The sequence below is a fragment of the Chelon labrosus genome (assembly GCF_963514085.1).
Source record: "Chelon labrosus genome assembly, chromosome: 12".
Classification (NCBI taxonomy): Eukaryota; Metazoa; Chordata; class Actinopteri; order Mugiliformes; family Mugilidae; genus Chelon; species Chelon labrosus.
In genome coordinates, this window is record NC_140345.1 from 15,619,710 (window position 1) to 15,640,619 (window position 20,910).

At 40.0% G+C, this 20,910-nt stretch overlaps 1 protein-coding gene across 1 annotated transcript in view; it reads right to left on the minus strand.

Annotated features, from left to right (window-relative positions):
- Positions 1 to 998: 998 nt before the first annotated feature.
- Positions 999 to 20,910, minus strand: part of sntb1 (syntrophin, basic 1) — a 30,214-nt gene continuing 10,302 nt past the window's right edge. Inside the window, exons 2-8 of the mRNA XM_084556364.1 lie at positions 18,629 to 18,866; positions 12,782 to 12,899; positions 12,562 to 12,651; positions 10,924 to 11,060; positions 10,624 to 10,820; positions 6,951 to 7,180; positions 999 to 3,520 (exon numbers count right to left, since the gene is read on the minus strand). Of these exons, the coding sequence (XP_084412490.1) occupies positions 3,428 to 3,520; positions 6,951 to 7,180; positions 10,624 to 10,820; positions 10,924 to 11,060; positions 12,562 to 12,651; positions 12,782 to 12,899; positions 18,629 to 18,866 (1,103 nt within the window). The 3' untranslated portion in view covers positions 999 to 3,427. The remainder of the gene's footprint in view (positions 3,521 to 6,950; positions 7,181 to 10,623; positions 10,821 to 10,923; positions 11,061 to 12,561; positions 12,652 to 12,781; positions 12,900 to 18,628; positions 18,867 to 20,910) is intronic.

Below are 20,910 nucleotides of genomic sequence, written 5' to 3' on the forward strand. Positions count from 1 at the left end.
ACCAAGAGAAAAGCTATTCATTCAGAGCCCCTTCATCCACCCACTCACACAAACAAACAAACAACTTTAGTAGAATGTATTTGCATGTTGCTGAGAGAAGCATCCACACGGATACAACTTTGAAAACTTTCTCTCACACACATACACACACACAGAGAAAGTGTGTGACTGATTGATCTGGCTCCTTTCCAGGCCATTAATATGAAAAGCTGACAGTCCCGGTCAATATGGCTCCGTGGCTCGCTCTCTCTCAGTGACAAAGCCGGCCATTAGTGAGCATGCATGTGTCTCAGCGGTACCAGTGTTGGCCTTGTGTGTCTATGCGCCTATTCAGGTCACGAGATGACTGCACAGCTTTTGTCTTGCGTATCTCGGTGGGAAAGCTGACCTGGACAGGCTGCGCGTTTTTCTCCCGACGCAACAGTTGCTATCTGCAGACGTTTAGTGTCCCACTGAGAGTCTGACTCGATTCAGTAACGGCCTGAGCAGAAGGGAAACAGCGATAGTTACAAAGAGGTTTGGGGAATCTGTTGGTCAACTGGTAAATAATGTCAAGAGTTATCACCGCGTCTGAGGTCGAAACTCATTACTCGCACTAAGATGAACGTGTCCATCCATCTGGTGGTGTGTGTGTGGAGAGAGAAAGGCTGCCAAGCCATTACCTAGGAGCCAAGTAAACAATGTCAAGAGTTAGGGTCGTGTTAAGTGCGGCCAGGAACTCAACTGCTCCGTGAATCCTTTCTGTGGAGCTGGTCAATAAAACACTTCTAAAAATATTTTAGAATATACTGAGCTACTACCAGTGCAGTAAATTAGCACATCACCTTTCACCTCCATTGTTCCCCGAAATAAAATACTGATTGTTTTTCCTGCCCTGTAGAGAATGTGCATGTCTTCCCAGAGAGAGGGCTAAGTTCAGTTTATTTAAATTTTCAACAGTTAATTTCACGTGAAAAATGAATTAATAGTCAAATATAATTCACATTTTAATATGACGGGGGTGATTTGATTTGTACTTGGTGTTGATGAGAGGAATAAATCCAAAGACAAGTCAATAAAAACAAACTCATCACGCAACTGTTTTTAAATACATGATTTATGTGCACCGTTTGAATTAAAAACTAAAGTTTCATCATTCTGAGTGACAGTACAGTAGCTGCCAAAGGCATCTGAGTATCTACATATCAAAGCAGCCTTTACTCAAAGAACTTCTCTCCACTTGACATTATCAGTAAGTGCTGGATTCTTGGTGTGTTACAATGTCAAAAAAAACACACGTGTTCTACGGTGTAGTAGGATTAAAGTATGTAAAGCATTGTCACAGTACGTGTGTGCATGTGTTGGTGCGTGTCTGTGCAAATGGCCGTTGGAGAATGTCTCAGTTTGTTTATGACATAAAGAAGAACAGAAACAAAAAAATTGAATGCTGGCTGACTACCTCTGTGATTATAACCAATAGTGGTGTAGCCACTATAGTAGTCGCATTGCTTCTTGCGCATCCTGTGATTCATTTCTTTTCAAAATTCAAATGTTGATTTTCTTGTCATCTGAAGGCACGAGGAAAGACCTGGCAGCCAGCCACGTCACAGACAGAGCAGTATCCTCATTTGATCAGCAGCATGGCATCCAGAAGAATAACGATCTGCACGGCTGCTGCAAAACTAAAGCAGGGTTGAGGACTACGGTGGCTACCACAATACTTGACATGGCTTTTGGGCACTATCCGATCTAGTTTCTTCATGAATACTGACAATGCCTTGAGCCGCAGATATTTCCTTGATGTGGTTTGTCGGTCAGCCACAGACATGATTTTACATACAAAAAATTGAGTTTGTGAATGAACTACCCTGAAATGTAGATGGAAGGGATGAACAGCATGTCTGATTAGACTGGAGACTCTCAGAGGACTAGTTCAACATTTTTGAGAAACATGCTGACTCAGTTTCTTGCCGACATTAAAGTGAGAAGACGGACTCTTGTATCTGCTGTTTAAATATGAGGCCACAGCCAGCTGCTTTGCATGAAGTCTGCAAACAGGGAAACTGCTCGTCTAGATCTGTACACAGCTTTCAAAATCCGCTTGCCAACACATCTCCAAATCACCAGTTAACATGTAAAGATGTCACTTTCTGGTTTGACAGGCCAATTCTTGGCCTGGGACAGTGAAATTCTTGATGCTAAGCTAGGCTAACTACCAACTTAAAATCCCCAAAACTCTTCTCTTAAAACACATAATGCATGCCGTATACCTTCTCGAAATTGGTTGCCGTACGTAACCTGTATGTAGATATTATGTTATACAAAGTTTCAGATTTATTTGGACGGTGCCAGGCTAGCTTGTTCCAGATAAATCTGGTCGTCCTTCAACTATCGTCTAATGACTCCCTGAGCCTCAGGGAGTGACAGCAAATATTTTGGATATCCAGGAAACACTTTGACATCCAAGCCAAGACTTCCAGTTCTGTGCATCCATCATTGTTTACAGTCCTGCTGGCTACTTCAGACCGGGGAAATTGAATTTAGAGATTAGAGACGACGTCTACAACTTAAATCATCTGGCCAAACTGGGTGGAAATGTGGTTTCCAAAGTATTCCGAAAATCTTATTTAACTATTGCACTTTAAGGATAGTTTGAGCATATGAATCCCTCTGTCCTCATCATAAAATACCATGCATATTTTATACCAGTGTAACTGTCAGACCACTGTCAACTCAAATACTGAAATACTTTGACCACCAGATGTTTGCCGTATGAGCATTGTGGGAATCCGCGCAGCCGATCGCGCTTCCCATTTTCCATGATGAATGCTGACACTGCTAACAAGACATCTCAGGGGACGCTAATAAAGACAAATGCGTAAAGTTTTCCCACAGTGTGTCAAGTGTTAGTGGAAGAAAAATGACGAGTGAAATTCAGAATGTCCTTTCAGAGCTAATGGTAAATAAATTATATAATTGGTAAATGGAAGGCAGTTTGCTATTACATTTTGATTGAATTAAAAGTGAATTCATCTCCATCCCGCTACACGTGGCCAGCCCGTCCAATCTAGGACGTGACAGTAATGCCCAATCTGCTCCTTCCGTGTGTCCTTATGTCTGTGTATAGATCATCCTTCTGCATCTAATCCAGTCCAGGTAATCTTCAGTCCACCCGACCCTTACAAGGATCGTTTACCTCCATAAAAAGCTCTCAAGAGCACATTTTACTCCAAGCAAGAACAATCTCCAGTGTTCTCTGCATCGTTTCTTCAGCACAGACTTGGAGACAGAACAAGGTCTATTTTCAGGTAGAAGCTACATTCAATCAGCTTGGTTTTCCAACTGAGGGAGTTTGAGGTGGTGTACTGCATGCTGACTGCAGACTGGTGGAGAAACAGGGTGGATTTCTATTTTCAGAGGAGTTGAAACGTCCCGTTTAGAGAGACTCTCAGGCCACCAGACCAAGGCGTGCGATCTTAGCAGAGAGGAAGGAGTGGAGGATGAAGACGATCGGCTTCGGACACGAGTGGAGGTCCAGTTGCTGGAGGGAGGAAGGGAAAACAACAGAATTAATAAAAGTAGAACAAAAGAGAAAAATGCAAAACCTGACAGAGTTTGAAGGGAATAAAAAAAATATATTTAAAACTAACTCGAACGTCAATGGTTCCTTGTGTGGTGAGGTTTAGACAGGCACAACTGGACCTGAGTATTGTATCAATAAATCAACAGCACGAGAATTCACAGATAATTTAGTGGCAGAGGGAAATTTATAAATAATTCACAATAGTTGGTCAAATTTAACATTGAGGAAGTTTTAGATGCATCCTCGCCTCCAGTAACCCAGTGAAACAGGGAGAGTGAAACACAAGCAGATCTACACGTCATGAGTGGGCCAAAAAACTGAGCGACAGAATTAGGTACATATACTGTAGTTCCTGCCAAGTCGACAGTGTAGTTAACACTGTGGATAAAACGGGCCCAGCTAATTCCACTTTGTTGAGCTAATGAGCCACCCGGCCACATCCGCTGAAGTGCACTGGGATTTTTTTTTTGTTGTTGTTTTTTTATATAATGTCTTGTTAACTTTACTGGGATGCAGAAACACTACAGACACCAAAATCTGTTCTAGCAAGGTAGCCAACAGTGGGTTTTATAAATCAAAGCTCCAAAGTCTTTGCTTATTTGCCTTCAGCACGAAAGGCATAGTCAAACATGATGTGTCTGAGAGGAGCTTTAGACTGAGCTGTATGTCATGACAGATCCCAGTTGCTGATATGAAACAAATCCGTTTCCAATTTCTGAATCCCGTAATCTTGAAGAGTCAATATTTTCATGGTGACTTTCGTTCACAGAGCTAAAAAGATCACAGTGCTGCGGTTTTGTGTGGTGAGACAGCAATGGTGTTTTTCTGAATAAAACACATAGTAGAAGGGTCAGGAGAAAGTCAAAAACTAGGGATTGGATTCCTTTTTCTGTAGAGTGGCTTCAACATTGATATTAAAATTGTCAGATTAAAAAAAAACCAAGAGGCTAAAAAGGGAAAATTAAGAGTGGTAGTGCTTGTTTTCAGGTATAAACACTCAACGGTCCTGTTTACTTTTAGGCTGGCCCTGAAACACGAGCCAGTTCTGTTGGAGTTTTATTCACTGAGCTGCTGAGTGGCGTAAACAGATTAAAACTCTCACAATAAGTGACAGGTTATTTTTAAAGAAAACCCCCTTCTCAATTGCTCTTACCTTGTAAGACCTGCGTATCTGTGGAGTTTATTTCATTTCAGATGTTATTTTGTGATGAATTGCTGTAATTTACTTTCTGCTGTACCACTTTCCCTCTTCCTGTCATTTACGCATGTACTGCAGTTTGTGTTTTGCTTCATTTCCCAGAAGGCCTTCTGAAGCCCCCTGAGAGTGGCTATGAACTTGCCCTATTTACTTTGAGCTGTACATGGCCACTGCAAACTAAGCTCGATATTGAACGTAGACTTTTTTTCACATCCCACAAGTATAAACTCAAAAGTTACTAATATGTTTTTGAAAGCCAAAATAAGAACATATGAGCACTATTTAAGTTGGAATCATTACTGATGGAGATTAAAGATTATTTAAACATTTGTCAACCACGTTTCTCCAGTGGAAAATTATACCACAGTAAAGTGCTTTACTGTGGTATACCTTTCATCGAGCACTTTAGATGTTTTTCCTGTTTCTGATGGAAATGTAATAGTCAAAAAGTAAGGTTGTGCTCTACCGAGGACTGAATACTAATACCAATAAATACATAATTGACTCCATAACTAAATATATGAACATATGAATATGCCACTGAATGCACCAAAACCAATATTAAAATAAAACGTAAACATTAAGTGACTTATAAAATGTGACATACATAAGGGTCCGTGTAATTCTTATCAGTTCAATTTTCTAAACACAAATGGACATTTGGAAGAACAGAAAAATGGATTCAAATATCCAATTTTTCATTTTTTTCCACCTTGACAAATTAAAAAATTGGATTTTTAAACTGTTTTTCCAATTTTCTGTTTTCATCCAGAGGATCAGAAATTTAGAAAATTACAAAATTGTGTAAAAATTGCGTCTGGGCTCCAATTATTCAATACTGCAATGATATTCTCTCCCTCGTTCCACGTAGTTCTATGACGTTGCGCCGGTTGTGAGAATTGGTTGGCTACTGGCTAGTTATCGTGGGTATGTCTGGGTGTGTTTAGGCGGGCATTCAAGAAGACTCGGGGCAGTCATGTCGACGCTGGATAACTACGAGAATATAATCCGAAATCTTGTTGAGAATGTAGGTTATACTTGCGGGCAAGTGCAAAACTTCTTACAGACGAACTTTGGACTGAACAGGGGGGCAAGCATCTCTTCATTGTACAAGTTTTGCATGGATCGTAACATACACAGGCTTGATTATGCAAGGGAGATAGAGAATAATAATTGAGTAATTGGAGCCCAGACGCAATTTTGCAAATTTCTAAATTTCTGTTCCTCTGAATAAAAACAGAAAATTGGAAAAGCAGTTTAAAGATCCAATTTTTTAATTTGTCAAGGTGGAAAAAAATGAAAAATTGGATATTTGAATCCATTTTTCTGTTTTTCCAAATATCCGTTTGTGTTTAGAAAATTGAACTGATAAGCGTTACACGGACCCATAAGCATGTCTGTTTATATATTTTCTCATTTAACTAGCCGTCTATTTATTAATTAATTCCTCTTTAATTTTGTTTGTGTATTCGGCTTGAACCTGTGGCCCTTTGGTTCCAAAGCTATGTCTCGAACCAGAATCCACAGCTTCCCCAATATTGATGTATTCTGTATTATTTTCCATTTGAAATCCTCCACTGTTAGCATATCCATTTTTTTTTTTCCAACTCTTTTTATTTAGATTTTACAGAAAGAAAAGCATATCCATTTTTTTGCTAACTAATTCATTTAATTAGTTTTGACTTGTCTGCATTCTTCGTCCTCCATAGATCAACGACTTATAGAGGCTCTCAGAATTTACTTCTTCATTAATGAAACAGCAAAGCCACTGCAAATGAAAAACTAGAATTTCTAGAATTGAAGTTAGGAATTTAAACTTCCTATGTAGCTTTGGATAGATGCACACTTGCCTTCTGGGGTAATGAAGTAACTTCTACCAGCCTCTTCTGTGACGGATTTCGAGCTGTTTGCTTGTTTGAGATTAATAAGCCATGAAAGTGATTTGTACAACTCATGTACTGTCTTTCATTAAACTACGCAGCGGCTCAAACAAAGACATAATTTTAAGAAGCTGCTTCTACATAGAACATTCACTTACAGTAATTTTTCAGGGGCGTATTTGTCCTTATAGTAGACTTTTCATTGTGTCAGCTTTCAGTGGACCACAAGGACTCAAGGACTCTTGTCAAACCATGGGTCTACGTCACATAATTTTGGGTGTGAAAATGTAGTGAAAAAGAAAACACTCACAATCTCTCCCTCCTTCCCTCCAAAGTCGAGGAGGAGCATGCGTACTCCATCGTCTGAGGACATCGTTAGTTTTTCAAACGGGTAGGAAAGGAGCACTTGGGGCTTGCTAGGAGTTTGAGGTACTCTCGCCTCACCATCCTCTCCATCTCGCAGCTTTGGGTCAGCCAGCACAGAGAATCCCTGCTCGTAATGAATTACCAGTCGACACTCCTGACCCTGGTACAGACAACCTGGAAGATACAAATTTTAATTTGTTAATGCCTGATTCATAATGTGAGATTTGTAGAAATAAGAGTATGAGCCTAAGTCTAAGTTTTTACACAGAAAGTTGTTTAACTTCCATGTTCTAAATAGAAAAAAAAAGACATAACAATGACACACTATCTTCTCCTGACATCCAGCTAACAATTATCCGCTGATTTATTATCTTTGTTCTAGTATGTGTCCCATTTCTGTTTGCACCGCTTTACAGTTTTCGACACACTCCCTCTTCAAGTGGCGGTCGTCTCACTAAAAGCATAGAGTGTAATTTCTCTGCACTACAACATTTTTTTTTTTTGTCAGTTCTTTTCCTCCTCCTTCTCCTCTCCTCTCTGCAGGTGTCTGCCTGAAAGCTAAGTTTACCATCTTCGTAAGCTCTCGCTGTCTAAGCCCCCCTCTGTTTTGTCTCTTCCCCACACTGTGTGATCTAGGTACATTTAATGACGTTTTTCAGCGCCTCGACAGCAGAGTACCCTCGCGCCACTCCAGACATGAAAGCCGCACGCTGAAAACCTCATTTACAGCACAAGCTCCTCTCTCCTGATGACACATGGCGTACTGAGCAGTGTGTTTGTTGGACAGAGACAGCATGAGAGAAGAGAATTGTTTTTCCATTGTTTGCTCACAGTCATAGCGAGATGTGTGCGTATAGCATGTACGCCGAGGGCAGTGCGTGTTTGCATGTGTGTACAGAAGGCCGTGCAAGTAAAGTACTGGGGAGAAGTACCTGCCTTTTTTTTTATCTATGCATATGTGTATTGTTGCTCGCTGTGCTGTGCTTCAGTCTTTTTATATTAACGCCCACGTGTCTTCATATGAATAATGGATGAAAAGCTATGATGTCATAGGTGTGAACGCTATGATAATTTTGCCACCGTCAGAGACAATATTATAAAGAGACACAAGTATTCTCCCAACGAAATAAATGACTCCCATAACAAACACTGCTAAAAAGGTGAAAGTCAAAGCAGGTTGCTAATTAGCAGCAGATGTCAGCCGTAACACAGGTACAGTAGAAAGATGCAAGAGACACAGAGCAGGAGTCCGGACTTTACTTGACAAAATCTACAGTTCTAGGTCAAGTTATGTCTCAAAAATCAGTTCAGTGAATTCAGTTAATTCAGGTTTGCAATAGCTCAGTGGCAAACCCCCTCTCCTTAATGTATTAATGTATTTCTGTATTCATGTGAGTGTTTATTTAAAGGGAGATTACTTCAGCAAACACAATCTTGCCATTGCCCAGAGCCTTTGTGCCTCCAACTGAACTTTCCTTGACTCTTGAGTGAAAGAGAAGTTGGAGTGCAAAAATTCATATCATGGTTTGACAAATATGCTATTATAACATCCAGCCTTGTATTTTTTTTTTGATGCTCCTTGCTCCTTATCAATACTAAATAAAAGAGGTATATGTTGTTTAGGAAGTAATGGTGAAAAACAGTGGATCAAAACAGAAGAATGACAAATACAGATAAATATACTGTATGATATTGCGTTTTCACCTTAAACACATCCCATTTCTAATGAAAAATAATTATATTATACGTATATTATATGTTTATACATATTATATATATGTATAAACAATGTTGCTCCTTAAAATAAATGGAGCTGTAAAGGAAGAAAAGATTTCAAGTATTTGCTGCATTCAGGAGTGAATGTTAGGCCTGAAACTAAACTCTTCTACCTGAGAACTTTATCCGGTGGTGAAACCAGGTGTTCCCGCCAGAATACACACAGAGAAAGAGGCTTTTCAGGCTGCAACAAAAAAGCCTTTTTTTCTGCTCTATCGGTGGAAGAGACAGAAGGCGAGACAATACTAAGAGGAAGAAAGAGTGACTGAATGAATCAGGAAAATACGGTGAAAGAGCAGGAGTAAACCTAAATGTGTTACCACAACAACAAGCCAACATGCTAAAAGTAATAACAGGACAAAAGCTGTCTTCAGTCCCCTTTGCTTTAACCTAGCAACACATTAAGAGCAGGTAAAGTACTCTACTGTCTAGGAAGTCAGCCAGGGACTCCACCTAAAACTCAAACAGGAGAAGCGGAGGGGAAGCGGGGGAGAAGCTTAGATGCGCGATGATGAAGAAAATTAAATATCTTCACTTCAATTAGATCAGTAACATCATTATTTATTAAAAGAACACGGTCCAGACGTGCTCTGTAAGTGACCCGAAATGACTCCTGTTGTGACTTGGTGATAGAAATGAAATTAACTTGACTTTCGGGGGGCGCGGGGTCCCGTTGGGGGGACGGGGCCCCAATATAATGGTAGGGGAAACACTGGCAGGTCGGAGTGTTTTGGTTTAAATAAAACTCTACAAACCTGAATAAAGCCCTGCAAAACTAATCACTGCGCAACATTTCCACCGGGATAAGTGGGTGTAGATACAGTTTAGAAAAGTTCTAACAAGAGTTTGATGATAAAAGATGAAGAATGAGTACAATGACAAAAAGGCTATAGTGTTGATGTTGTGCAGTATTTGCTGCTGGATACACACAGTTTCATACATGAGTAGTCCAGTATAATATATGGAGAGAGCAGAGGGACTCGTGGGAGTTGTTCTTTTCCCAGGACATTTTCTGAGAGAAAGAGAGGCCAAGCAAGTGTGTATGTGTGTCTGTGTTTGTGTGTTTTATACTAGAATTCCCTGGACAACCAATACCCAATGCCAAACTGCACAAACACAAACACCAAAATAGAAATTCCTTTCTAGAAAACAGCATGTGTTTTGTCCGCGTCTTCCATATGGCTGTCAAACACTAACTGTTCATCAAAACATCATGAGAGGAATATCGTGAATATAGGGTTTAAGTTAAGACTTGCAGATTTAATTTGAGTGATCACATCCAATTGGAGATTTTTTTTTTCTAAAAGTTGTGAGTTCATAGCAACAGTTTTGAAATGTAAATGCCACAAATCTAGACATTTCATCTGGTGTAGAAATAATGAAGGAACTGTCCAATCAGCCTTTATCAAAATAAAAATGGTTGTCATTCCTACATCTTTCCTACAATTTGGATGTGAATACCTTAAAGTTAAAGCTGAGACTCTACATGGCTGCGTTCATTATATAACTATAACTCAAATATGCTTTGGTAAACCACTAAAACTGTGTCAGTTTCCAAACACATATGGTCTTCATTGTAAATGAGTGCAGACGTAGGAGTCTGTATCTGTTCATGAATACATTCTGCTTTATGCACTGGATCTAGGCTTGCAAGGCCTCAGGCAGTACTTACTGCTACAGCCTCTTAAATCTCTGTGGACATATTTTGCAGCTGCATGTCCCTAATACATTTGAGAAAGCATTGCAAAATCCAGCACAGTGACCTGTACAGCTCACTCTGCTTCAACTACAGCTACATGTTGACTAAATCCTAATTGTTGTCGTTGTGTATCAGGACTCACTCGTTGTGACTTCTTTGATCATCTCAGCTGATGCATGACATCCGTTGACTATGTGTCTGGTCCACAGGGACAGATCCTTGGTGGTCTCAGCACGAAACAGGTGAGTCTCTATGCCGAGTCGCGTGCCAGTCCGAGTAGCAAAGAACAGCTCCGTGCCAGAGTGAGGCGATCCCCGGTCTGGCCCAGAATGAACCAGACTAACACAAACATATACAGGGACATGTCATTTCAATACAGGAACAAAACGGTACGAGCAAATGTAGTGCGTGCATTTGTGAGGTCCCTATAAAGGCAACCTACCGTGTGGCTAAAAGTGGGTAAGTGTGTGCAGGGTTCTGCCAGGGCTCCTTGCCACGTGGTAAACTGTTGTACAGTAACAAGTCCTTCTCTGTCACTACCATCAACACCGGTCTCCAGGACTGCTTCTCGCTCTCTGTCTGCATCACACATTAACAATGAAAAGGGAAAACATTTATCCATTGGCATATATTTATCCTGTGTCAGGTAACAGCAGAACAGTACATCTGTAATATGTAATGAAATATGAAATTATAAAAGACTGCTCTGATCACTCAGTTAATGAGACTCAGGATTCTTTATTGTCATTGTATGAGCACACAATGCAAATTCAGGTGCATTGTTACTCAATAAATAAATATTTAGAAAAAGTATATAAAAATAAAATATATTATCATATATTATCGTCATCAGGTTTTCAAATAAAAGTGCTATCAGTCCCATGAAGCATACTGAGTTTCTTCACAGGACTCATCAGTACCTTTGTTGGAGGACTGACAGTATCAGTGAGAGGAACGCTGCTTGTGTTTAATGTGTAAAAGCCTTTGTTACAAAGCTGTTCTAGTCCGTCACAGGAAATGTGTCGATTGTACACCCAGTAGGGAATTAGCTAAAAATAAATATGGCTGGTTTTGCAGATGCAGATACACTTTTTATGCATTCGCTCTGCCGTGCTCCCCCCACCCACCTCTCCAAACCCCTGCACTTGAGGACACACACAGGCAAACACAGACACACACACTCACACATACACAGAGCCTGGTATTTCATTTTACAATTCTCCATAACTATTGTCATTATAGGAGCTTATCTGTAGCCCAGCCATGGAATCCTAAGCCGCTCTTTGAAGTTCTGCCTCATCCAATAATATCACGGGATTTAGAGGGTCATGGGTCATCTTTTTAACATAGGGAGAATATGTTGCTAAGTAACAGTATTGCACTGCATGTGAGGGATCAAACACTGGCAAATTCACAAGGACTAAATTAGATAGGTATGGATGTGTGTGTGTATTTGTGTATACTTTGTGATGCTACAAATACCTTTATGAGGACCAGTGTGACTGAGACTTGGAGTGAAAACATTTTGGCTTGTCCTGTCATACTCTGTTTGACAGTTAAGACTTGGTTTAACGGATAGCAACAGAAGTAGATTTGGGTTAGGGCTGTGATGGTTCAGGTAAGGCATTAGGGGATGCAGTATGTCAGTGTCCTCATAAAGATAGACATATCTGTGTGTGTATGTAAATATGTTTGCATTAATGGGTGGCTGTATACAGAAGGTACACTGAAGCTTTTGCTGTGTGCTCAAGCTTTTGTGAATTTGCAGGAGTGCATGCATGTGGGCGCACAATACCAAATATGCATGCAAATACAGATAAAGTATATATGCGCACGCACACACACACACACACATTTCTATATCAACACCTTGTCAGATCCTCCTTAAAACATCATATGACCCTATATCCCAGACCACACCTTTCTGACATGGACATTAGTGGGGTCAGTGTCTGATAATTCTTGTATCTTTCTGAAACACACAATCTAACAGCTCTCTTAAAGCAACAAGAGCAAAGAAAAACAAATGTATTTCTCAACAACATGGGTAATGCAAGTACACACAGATACACATTCCTACCTTCCCCGCCAACCAGCCCAGGTGTCGTATCTCTTTGCTGCCAGCAACCCCTGTCCTGGCTGTGTTCTGGATGACCTCAGCTAGTACCCGCTGTGGTGGGATGACAGTTTTAAAAGCTAGATTCATGAAATTTTGAGGAGCTGACTCATGCCCACTGAAACACTTAATGATAAAATGATGACAACAGTTGCCCACTCAATGAGTCAAATTAAAGACAGACCTGTGCCAGTGTTGATGTAACAGAGTGCATGGCAGAAAACCAGGACAGGGCAGATGGTTGGTCTGGGCAGCGCAGCACCACAGTGTGCCTGGCATCAGGAGAATGTAGCTCCAGTTGTCTGGAGGAGGGGATAAAGACAAATAAAACAGTTAACAATAAAACACAAAGCATTTTCTTTTTATAATTCACAACCATGATTGAAAAAAAGAGTCAATTTTGAACAATAAAAATATATTGTTGGCATTATGAGACAACCCCAACTGGGCCTCCACTGCAATTTTTTTTTTCAATCAAATGCTATCCACTTTTTCTCATCCACTTGATGATGGGCACTCAGTAAGAATAACCAAGTGCATTGCAATTTCAATTTATTCAGGTAAATTTAGAACATGAAACAGGACATTGTTTATGCGTTCTCTGTGGGTAATATGATATAATGCTGTTTCCCACTAAATTTCCATAACTAATCTGCTTATATAACATGGGAGTGTTTCCGGCCTCAAGAGAAAAGCGGATTCTTGGTGAATTCTCTGAATGACTCTTCGATTGCGTGCTGAATTTTATAAAGACACACGTGGCTGCATACAATGCATAAAGCAGTGCTCTGTTGCTTAAGAGTATAGCCTTAACAGGTTGCCTGAAACAAATGTAAACTTCCCACTGCACTTTTTGGATAAAGAAAAAATCTGATTTCAAAAATAGCCTGAAATACCACAAAATAAAAGAAAAAAGATTGAAACAAAATTTATAACTGTTCAATGTACGTCTATGAAAAAAAAAAAAAAAAAATGGTTAGAGCAGAAAAAAAGAGAAATAATTCAAACTGCATGTTAATGTTATATACTGAAACCATCATCCCCAACTCTAAAACAATATAGCACCTCTGTTAACATCAGTTCACTGTCCAGGTGCTCCTGGTTTTTGAAAACAGAAACCACTCCAAACCCTGGGTGGTTTCAACTCTGCAAACATGCTTTCTTTGCAGTTTTTGTTTCCGATAACGCACTGGAGACTTGGAAAAGCCCCAGTGAATGTGATGAATCTGCTCCTCTATCGAACCCTCAGAGGTAGGCGGGACCATCTACAGTAGATCAGCTCCAGGTGTTACTTGGGGTTAAAAATAGAAGTGGTACCTCTAAAAGCCAAGTTGATTAAGGACAGGCCAGGGGGACACCAGAGGGGGAGGGAGGGAATAAATCTAGGGCCAGATGTGGATTTGGTATTCCTTAGGGAAGGAGTTTGTTTTAGCAGCAACTTGACAGAAATGTGCTACACAAGAACAAGAACCTATTTGCTATTTACTAGCTATGGTTCAGAAAAACACTGGACCTAAACTATTCGTCTCATGCATAACGAACATGGGGAACAGATGAACGGCTATGAATATAGGAAGGAACATAACACTGTGTCTGTTTGAATGGAAAATCAATCTTTCACTTGACCAAATGGTAGCTGTCCACACAGGACATAGCTTGCTATGAACTGTATGTGTTTTATAGTTTACCCAATGACCAATGCAGTGGCTGTACAAATATAACATTCATGTATTAACACAGTAAACATTTAAGGCAGTAGGAGATGTTTTAACAACAATATTCATTTTAAAGCACCTGTGACAACTTGGCTAAAAATTTTGATTTTTTACTTTAACAAAACTAAAAAAAATAAACCAGTTAGTTAAACTATTAATTTAAGTAACAGATGAAGTGAGGCACTGATAATAAATAATTCTACTCCGTTACTGTGCTGTTTTGTGAGTTTGCCAGGTCATAACTTGATGATGAAGCATCAATTTATTTGCTCAAAGAGGTGTTGGGTGGAGTCTTCCTTGTCCAAATTGAAGTAAGAACTGAGAGTGTCTCTTGACTGTAGAGCACCTTCAGAAGAATTTTTGATTAATGACATTAAGAAAGGTAATAAAATAAACTAACTCCACTTGACTTAAAGGCCGCATACACACTTTATCTGTAAATGGCAATGTGACTTGGATAACAGAATGAATATCAGTTTTTATCATGCAAGTTTTAAACTGAATTTCCTACACAAGTCATGACCCGGTTAAAATCAAACATTCAGGATTGAAGCAAGTCTTTTTTCACATTAAGCAATTCGTCAAGGTTAAACTGTGTAATGTACTACGGTATAGAAAAATGTCACATTGTGAAGAGTCATGCTGGGTTAGCCAGGAGTCATCTCTTTCTTTTACACAGGTTTATGCTGCCTTGAAATGAAGTTGTGTTCACTGTGTTCACACTGTTCCTATGAACACCCACTCTTTTCGTCCTTATGACCTCATAAGTGGACATTTACAGCAAAGCCAGAAGTGGAAGCAAATATAATGTAATTTGAAAGTTGTATAGAGTTTTCTCAGAAATTCCAATATCTGTGTTTAATATTCTCAACAGCCTCAGTCTTTCATCATGCCTTTGCATTTCCTACATCACGTTGCTCGGCTGTTTGCTTGCTAAATTGTTAACCTTGATGGGTACTAGATGCCAACAGTTGCCCAGCTGCAGTGTTCTCACAACTTCAGTTGATGTTACCAATTGAACACTAAACATTTTGTGTGCACGTGAATACAGCAGTACCTATCGTCTGTTGATATGTCTCACAAATTCACACTGCAAATTTAATTTAACTTGTCACCATTGTCATGGAAGCCTAGACTTCATGTTCACATATACAGTATATGATAAGAAGAGGAAAACTTCAGCATTTTAAATATTTAAATATAAAAATAAATGAATCCATCTTTATAACAAAGAAAAGTCACTTTTCTTCTTCTACTTCCTAGTTTCCTTTGCATGTTGTTTTTTTGCAAGGGATGTTTTTTATCATCTCTTCTCATCACTGTACTGTTTTCACACATCGTCTTCTTCTGTATCTCCTCTTTGGGCTTAAAGACAGTTTAAACAGCATCTGCTGATTTGAAGAGAAACCTCTCAGAGGGACGCAACAGTGCACTGTCACTGAGTCTAATGAAGGAAGATAAGACAGTTTTCACTGTCACACAACTTAAAGCCTCTGAAACTATTTTATCCCTGAAATAAACATAAGAAAAAGTCAGAGACCAACTGCCCAACTTTCCAGTGCGAATGTATTGTACTGGGGAATGTAAAACATTTACTAGTGAGTCAAAAGGGAATTTGTCCTAGCTACAGGGATGAGGAAAGACCTTCATAAAAAACATGCTAGCCAAGGTAAATTTAGCCGTGGACTTTACTTGTGTCTGTGAATCTGCCCTAAAGCTTCATCACACCACCAAACACACCTCTCCGTGTCAGTAGATGAGATATTGACCCCGAATCATTGTATAACTGGTTCTCCATTAAAGCCAGGGTTAGGTACAATAAAGTAAATGTTCAACCCTGTAGTGCTTTTAAATGGTTTAATACTTGATCCAAGATTCATGCAGTTAAATGTTTCACCAAACAGCCTGTGAGCATTTAAAAGCCGTGATTACATTTTCAAGGACAGCCCTATAATAAGTAGTTGACCATATATAGACAGGCAACTGGATGAGGCCAATGAGAAAATCAATACCACCCACTATCGTATATAAAGCTATAACAAGGGGTCAATTAGCTTAGAACCACGTCTGCATAGAAAGTGTAGTTGCAGAAGCAACTACTGTGCCTGCGTGTCTACAGAGGAGGCTCTCAGCTAAAGTGTTGAACATAGGTCACTTGCACTTCAGAGGTGCTCAGAGTCCACTAAACAAACACCGTAGTTATGTGTGTAAAACAAAGATAGTGTTGATTAAAGTCCTCATGAATTCTAATTCTCTATACCCGTATCCGGCCCACCAAAGAGTAATTCTTATTGTTATTTTAGTGTTTGTTATTTCCAGGAAAATTATTTTAAAATGTCGATGCCTTATCCTGCACTAGGATTTACAAAATGTTGATGTCTACCATCATTGTGGCTTTGAATCTCACTTCAGACATGTTAGTACAGGTGTTTGCTCAGACCACTGAAACTGGCCAGCCACTTTTGACTCTCACTACTTAATAACTAACTGTGCAATACAAATGTACATTACTAAATTTGTTTACATGTTTATTTATTATCCCATTAATGGATATACTATAAGCTATATAAGATAAGCCAGATTTGCCGATTAAAAAAAAATACAAATAAAATATGAATCTATCAATAAATACTTCAATCTAAAATGAGATTTACACAAACAACACTAAATAAGTACATCATTTAAAAATACATCAATGAATTTATTAATGAAAATCAGAATTATGTTGTATTAACTTCCCAGAGACCCAATCATTAGTTAGTTAAACATAAGTTTCACCTAATGTCCCAGGCAGAAAGATAAGCATGAGCATGGTTTGTGTTTTTATGCAGGACTGTCTCCACAAAACAACTGAGATGTTCCCGGACTACAGATGAACTTTTAAGTTCTTAGGCTTCCAAGTTTAGTGAGGTTCAGCTAGACTTCAGACTGCCCCCCTCTACAAATCATACATATGTAGAGGGGGGCACGTACAGACAGAGAGGCAGAACGATAGAGAGACGCTCAGACTTGTAGTGCGAGAAAAAAGAAAGAAATCAAGAGAGAAAATGATGGGAGGAAAACGGAGATAGCAGAGAGAATAGATTCCACATATGACAGATAAGAGACAAAGCTGAGAACACAAAGATAGGTGACGAAAGAAGAGTACAGTGAGCAGAAAAGCACAAAAGACAGAAAAATAGACAGGAGAGCAATGACGAAGAAGTACTACATGTAGGAAGAGAAACAATACAGTAAGAAAGATGCTGGACAGAAAGCACACAGACTGTGATATCGAAAGTAGTCAAAAACCAAGAACGACTGACTCACTCTGTCTGGTTGCCCCCATGCTGTGTGACTGGGTCATTTTCAAACTACCAACCAATTAGCTTAATGACACATCCTCAAAGAACACCCCCCACCAACTGAGAATTATCTAAGCACTACTTAAACGTCTGTCTTCAAGAAAAACTAACGGCCTCAAAGAGTCTGAGAAAACACTTATGTGTAATCCCTTCACGATCCAGGAAGAAGTGCAGACCCGAGTACAGACATTTCTCTCCACTCTCTGTCACAATGAAGGAGCAGAGGAGAACTGGTTAACCTTCAGTTAATTAAAGTAACCATATCTTGGCTGTTTCAGAGTTCACACACACAACACTTGCCAATGACAAGAATGAGACAGAGCCTGTGAGCTAGTTTAGACTACACTCACATGACATACTTTTCTCACTCTTAACTTAAGGTGCTTTTGGACCGTAGAACTTTTTCCTAGTTCTAAAACCGTTGGACCCACTTTTCAGTGCCCACGCTGCAGGAACTGAGAACAACACAATTGTTACCACTCAGTTTTATCGACTTTTTAGCTCCTGCTTCAGGGTAAGTACTTCCCCTGCAAAGAAACAACCTTCAGTGATGTAAGTGTGACTGGTCTAGACCTTAGTGTACACTGATTGGTGGAATAAAGGCATGCAGCACTGCCAACCGACACTTAAATGAGAAATGTTATCCATGCAAACAATATGTCTTAATGAAAACAACATTGAAACAGTGAAGTCCAGGCTTACTGAGCTTGTTGTGGTAAGTTGTTGTATGCTATGCAAAACTAAGTGACTCTGCTAAACCAACCGCCATTTGGCCAATACATAATTTCAGTGTTGTTCCTGGCAAAGCAAATGCGAACAGAAACAAAAGCCCTGAAGGTATGTAGTTCTCAGGGGAGCTACTTGCTAATCTGTGATTAAAAAGCAAAAAATAACAAGCTGAGTGCAGAAGTAAAATGTAAGAGAGAGGGGAAAAAGTAGCTCAACAATTAATTGTGTGTGTGCCTTCAGTACCTGTTATCTGGGTCTGGTATGGTCATGGCTCGGGTTACATAACACATCTTCAGAGGTATGCACCTCCTGTCGCCATACAGAGATAGGGACGGCTGGGTAGGTGGGCTCAGAGGGTCAAATGAGGAGGTAATGGGAGAGCTGCCGAGGCGAGGAGACTCAGGAGGGGGGGTCTCCCATCCGATCTCTGATACTGGGGAGCCCTTTTTGACATACGGAGTGGCTTCGCGCATGTACTTGACTGTAGAAGAAAGGAAGACATGGATTTTCAGAATATAGGACACAAAAGAAGCACATTTTGATATTTGAACTGAAGACACTTTTGAGGGGAGTTAGTCTAAACACATTAAGTGGCAAAACTTAAAGGTATGAAGCCTCCAATTAATTGTGGCTCACAATATTTTTATGTACAGTAGATTCCAAAAAATGTAAATGAAAGACAAAGAGTACTGACACTCACGCTTGTTCCTTTTTTTCCCCACACACTACACATTCTGATTTAGAAAGAGAACAATTAGTCTGAGAACAGTGTTTGACCTTGTTGCCAGCTCTTAATGTAAAATACATGTGTCTTTCAGTAGTAATAGGTAAACTGTAACTTGCTGTTTTGAGGGTAGGCTGTCTCTGTCACAAGTGAGAGGAAGGATGTGGGGACACCGCATGTGTATAAAAGCACAGGCAAAATGAAAACAGTTCAATTATGATAAAGCTGAGCCATTTAGTTAAGTATTTCAGAAAGGCACGGGGAGGAGCAGAGAGATTCTTCTCAGCAATAGCTCTGTGCATTAATGATGGTTGAACTTTGGTGCAAGGGCCCCAGGAGGGTGTGCGCGGGTACACTATGGAAACTTCTTAAACAAAAGATCTGGTGTGCTGGAGTTTCAACATCTTCTATAATGGGGGCTCAGCCAAAAGCTACTGGAGAAGACAAAAAAAAAGTCATCAGAAATGCTCAAGAAAGCCAAAGGCTGAAACGCGTCACTGTATGCCTGCTGCTGTGCATTAACGGATTAAAAGTGAAATACGCTTATCTGTGGGTGCTGCTGATGTTTTGCCAGTAGTTAATTTCCTTCTACAGCAACAGAAGTTAAGACATTTTTAATTTCATATGGTTGTGTTTGATAGATCGATTCCTGCCAAGGACAAGGTGCTGCATGTTACATGTCATTCCCCGCCGTATCTGCCTCTTCAGTGTCAGCTGTCTAATACAGACAAATGCCCCAAGGAATAATCTTCAAAACTGTGTACAACTTGCTATGCTACTGTTGAAGTGTAGGTAAATAAACCTGTTGTCTGCACAGGCAGCACAGAAACCTCAGTGAAGACTAACTTCCACAGTTATTATCACAATGAGCCGTCACAGTTGGCCCTCTCTGCTGCCATTTTCAAATGATAACAACAAATGCCACCATGCCAATAGCCAAAACAGACTCACATAGCTGTGCACCTCTAAGTTAATTTGTTAAAACGTAATGATAATTCACAACACGTCCCCGCATCCAATCAGGGCAGTCTGCAGACTCACCCTACAGCCCCCAGTATTCACTGATAGGACCTTCACAGCTGATGCCGCTGGAACACCTGAGTGACCTGCCAAGCAGGAAGCTTTACTGTTAAAAACCAAACTGTGCATCACTGGAGGCTTGATAACTAGTTTAAATTCCTCATGCCCCGGGCTTTGAGAAGAGGAGAAGAAAAGAGGGACAGGACACATGTCTGAGTGAAAGACGGGAATAGAGAAGGAGAGACAAAGTAGGTGCTCTGTATGCCTTCTATGTAGTGAATGTTCTGAATCCTTGGTATGGCCCGGATGTTTAATTGGCATATCCCACTGTACAGACGCATATAATTGGCATATGGCTGGTGGCATCTGCAATCCAGCATGTGAACTATTTTCGGTATAAGCTTTAAAGCGAGCTATGGGACGGTGTAACAAGCCTTACCGCCAACCTGTAGACGAGAGATGACAGGCTGACACATAACACGGAGGAGGAGACAAGGGTGATGTGACAGTGTCCTCAATGGACCCACGGCAACGACGTGATGCAACTGCACAGCAGAATAACCCACACAGCCAGATTAAAGGACTAAAAAACGACTGATAGACTTGTTAAAATGCATCATAATACAAGTAAAGTCAGTGCACTGGATAGACCGAGTCTGCTGCAGTTGGATGCTTATATTACACTATAACCATGTCTGGTTTTGTTTGTTAAGAGATGTGCATATGGAACTAAAGTGTGAAGACGTTAATTTAGTAAGGAAAATCAAGATTTCTGATGTAA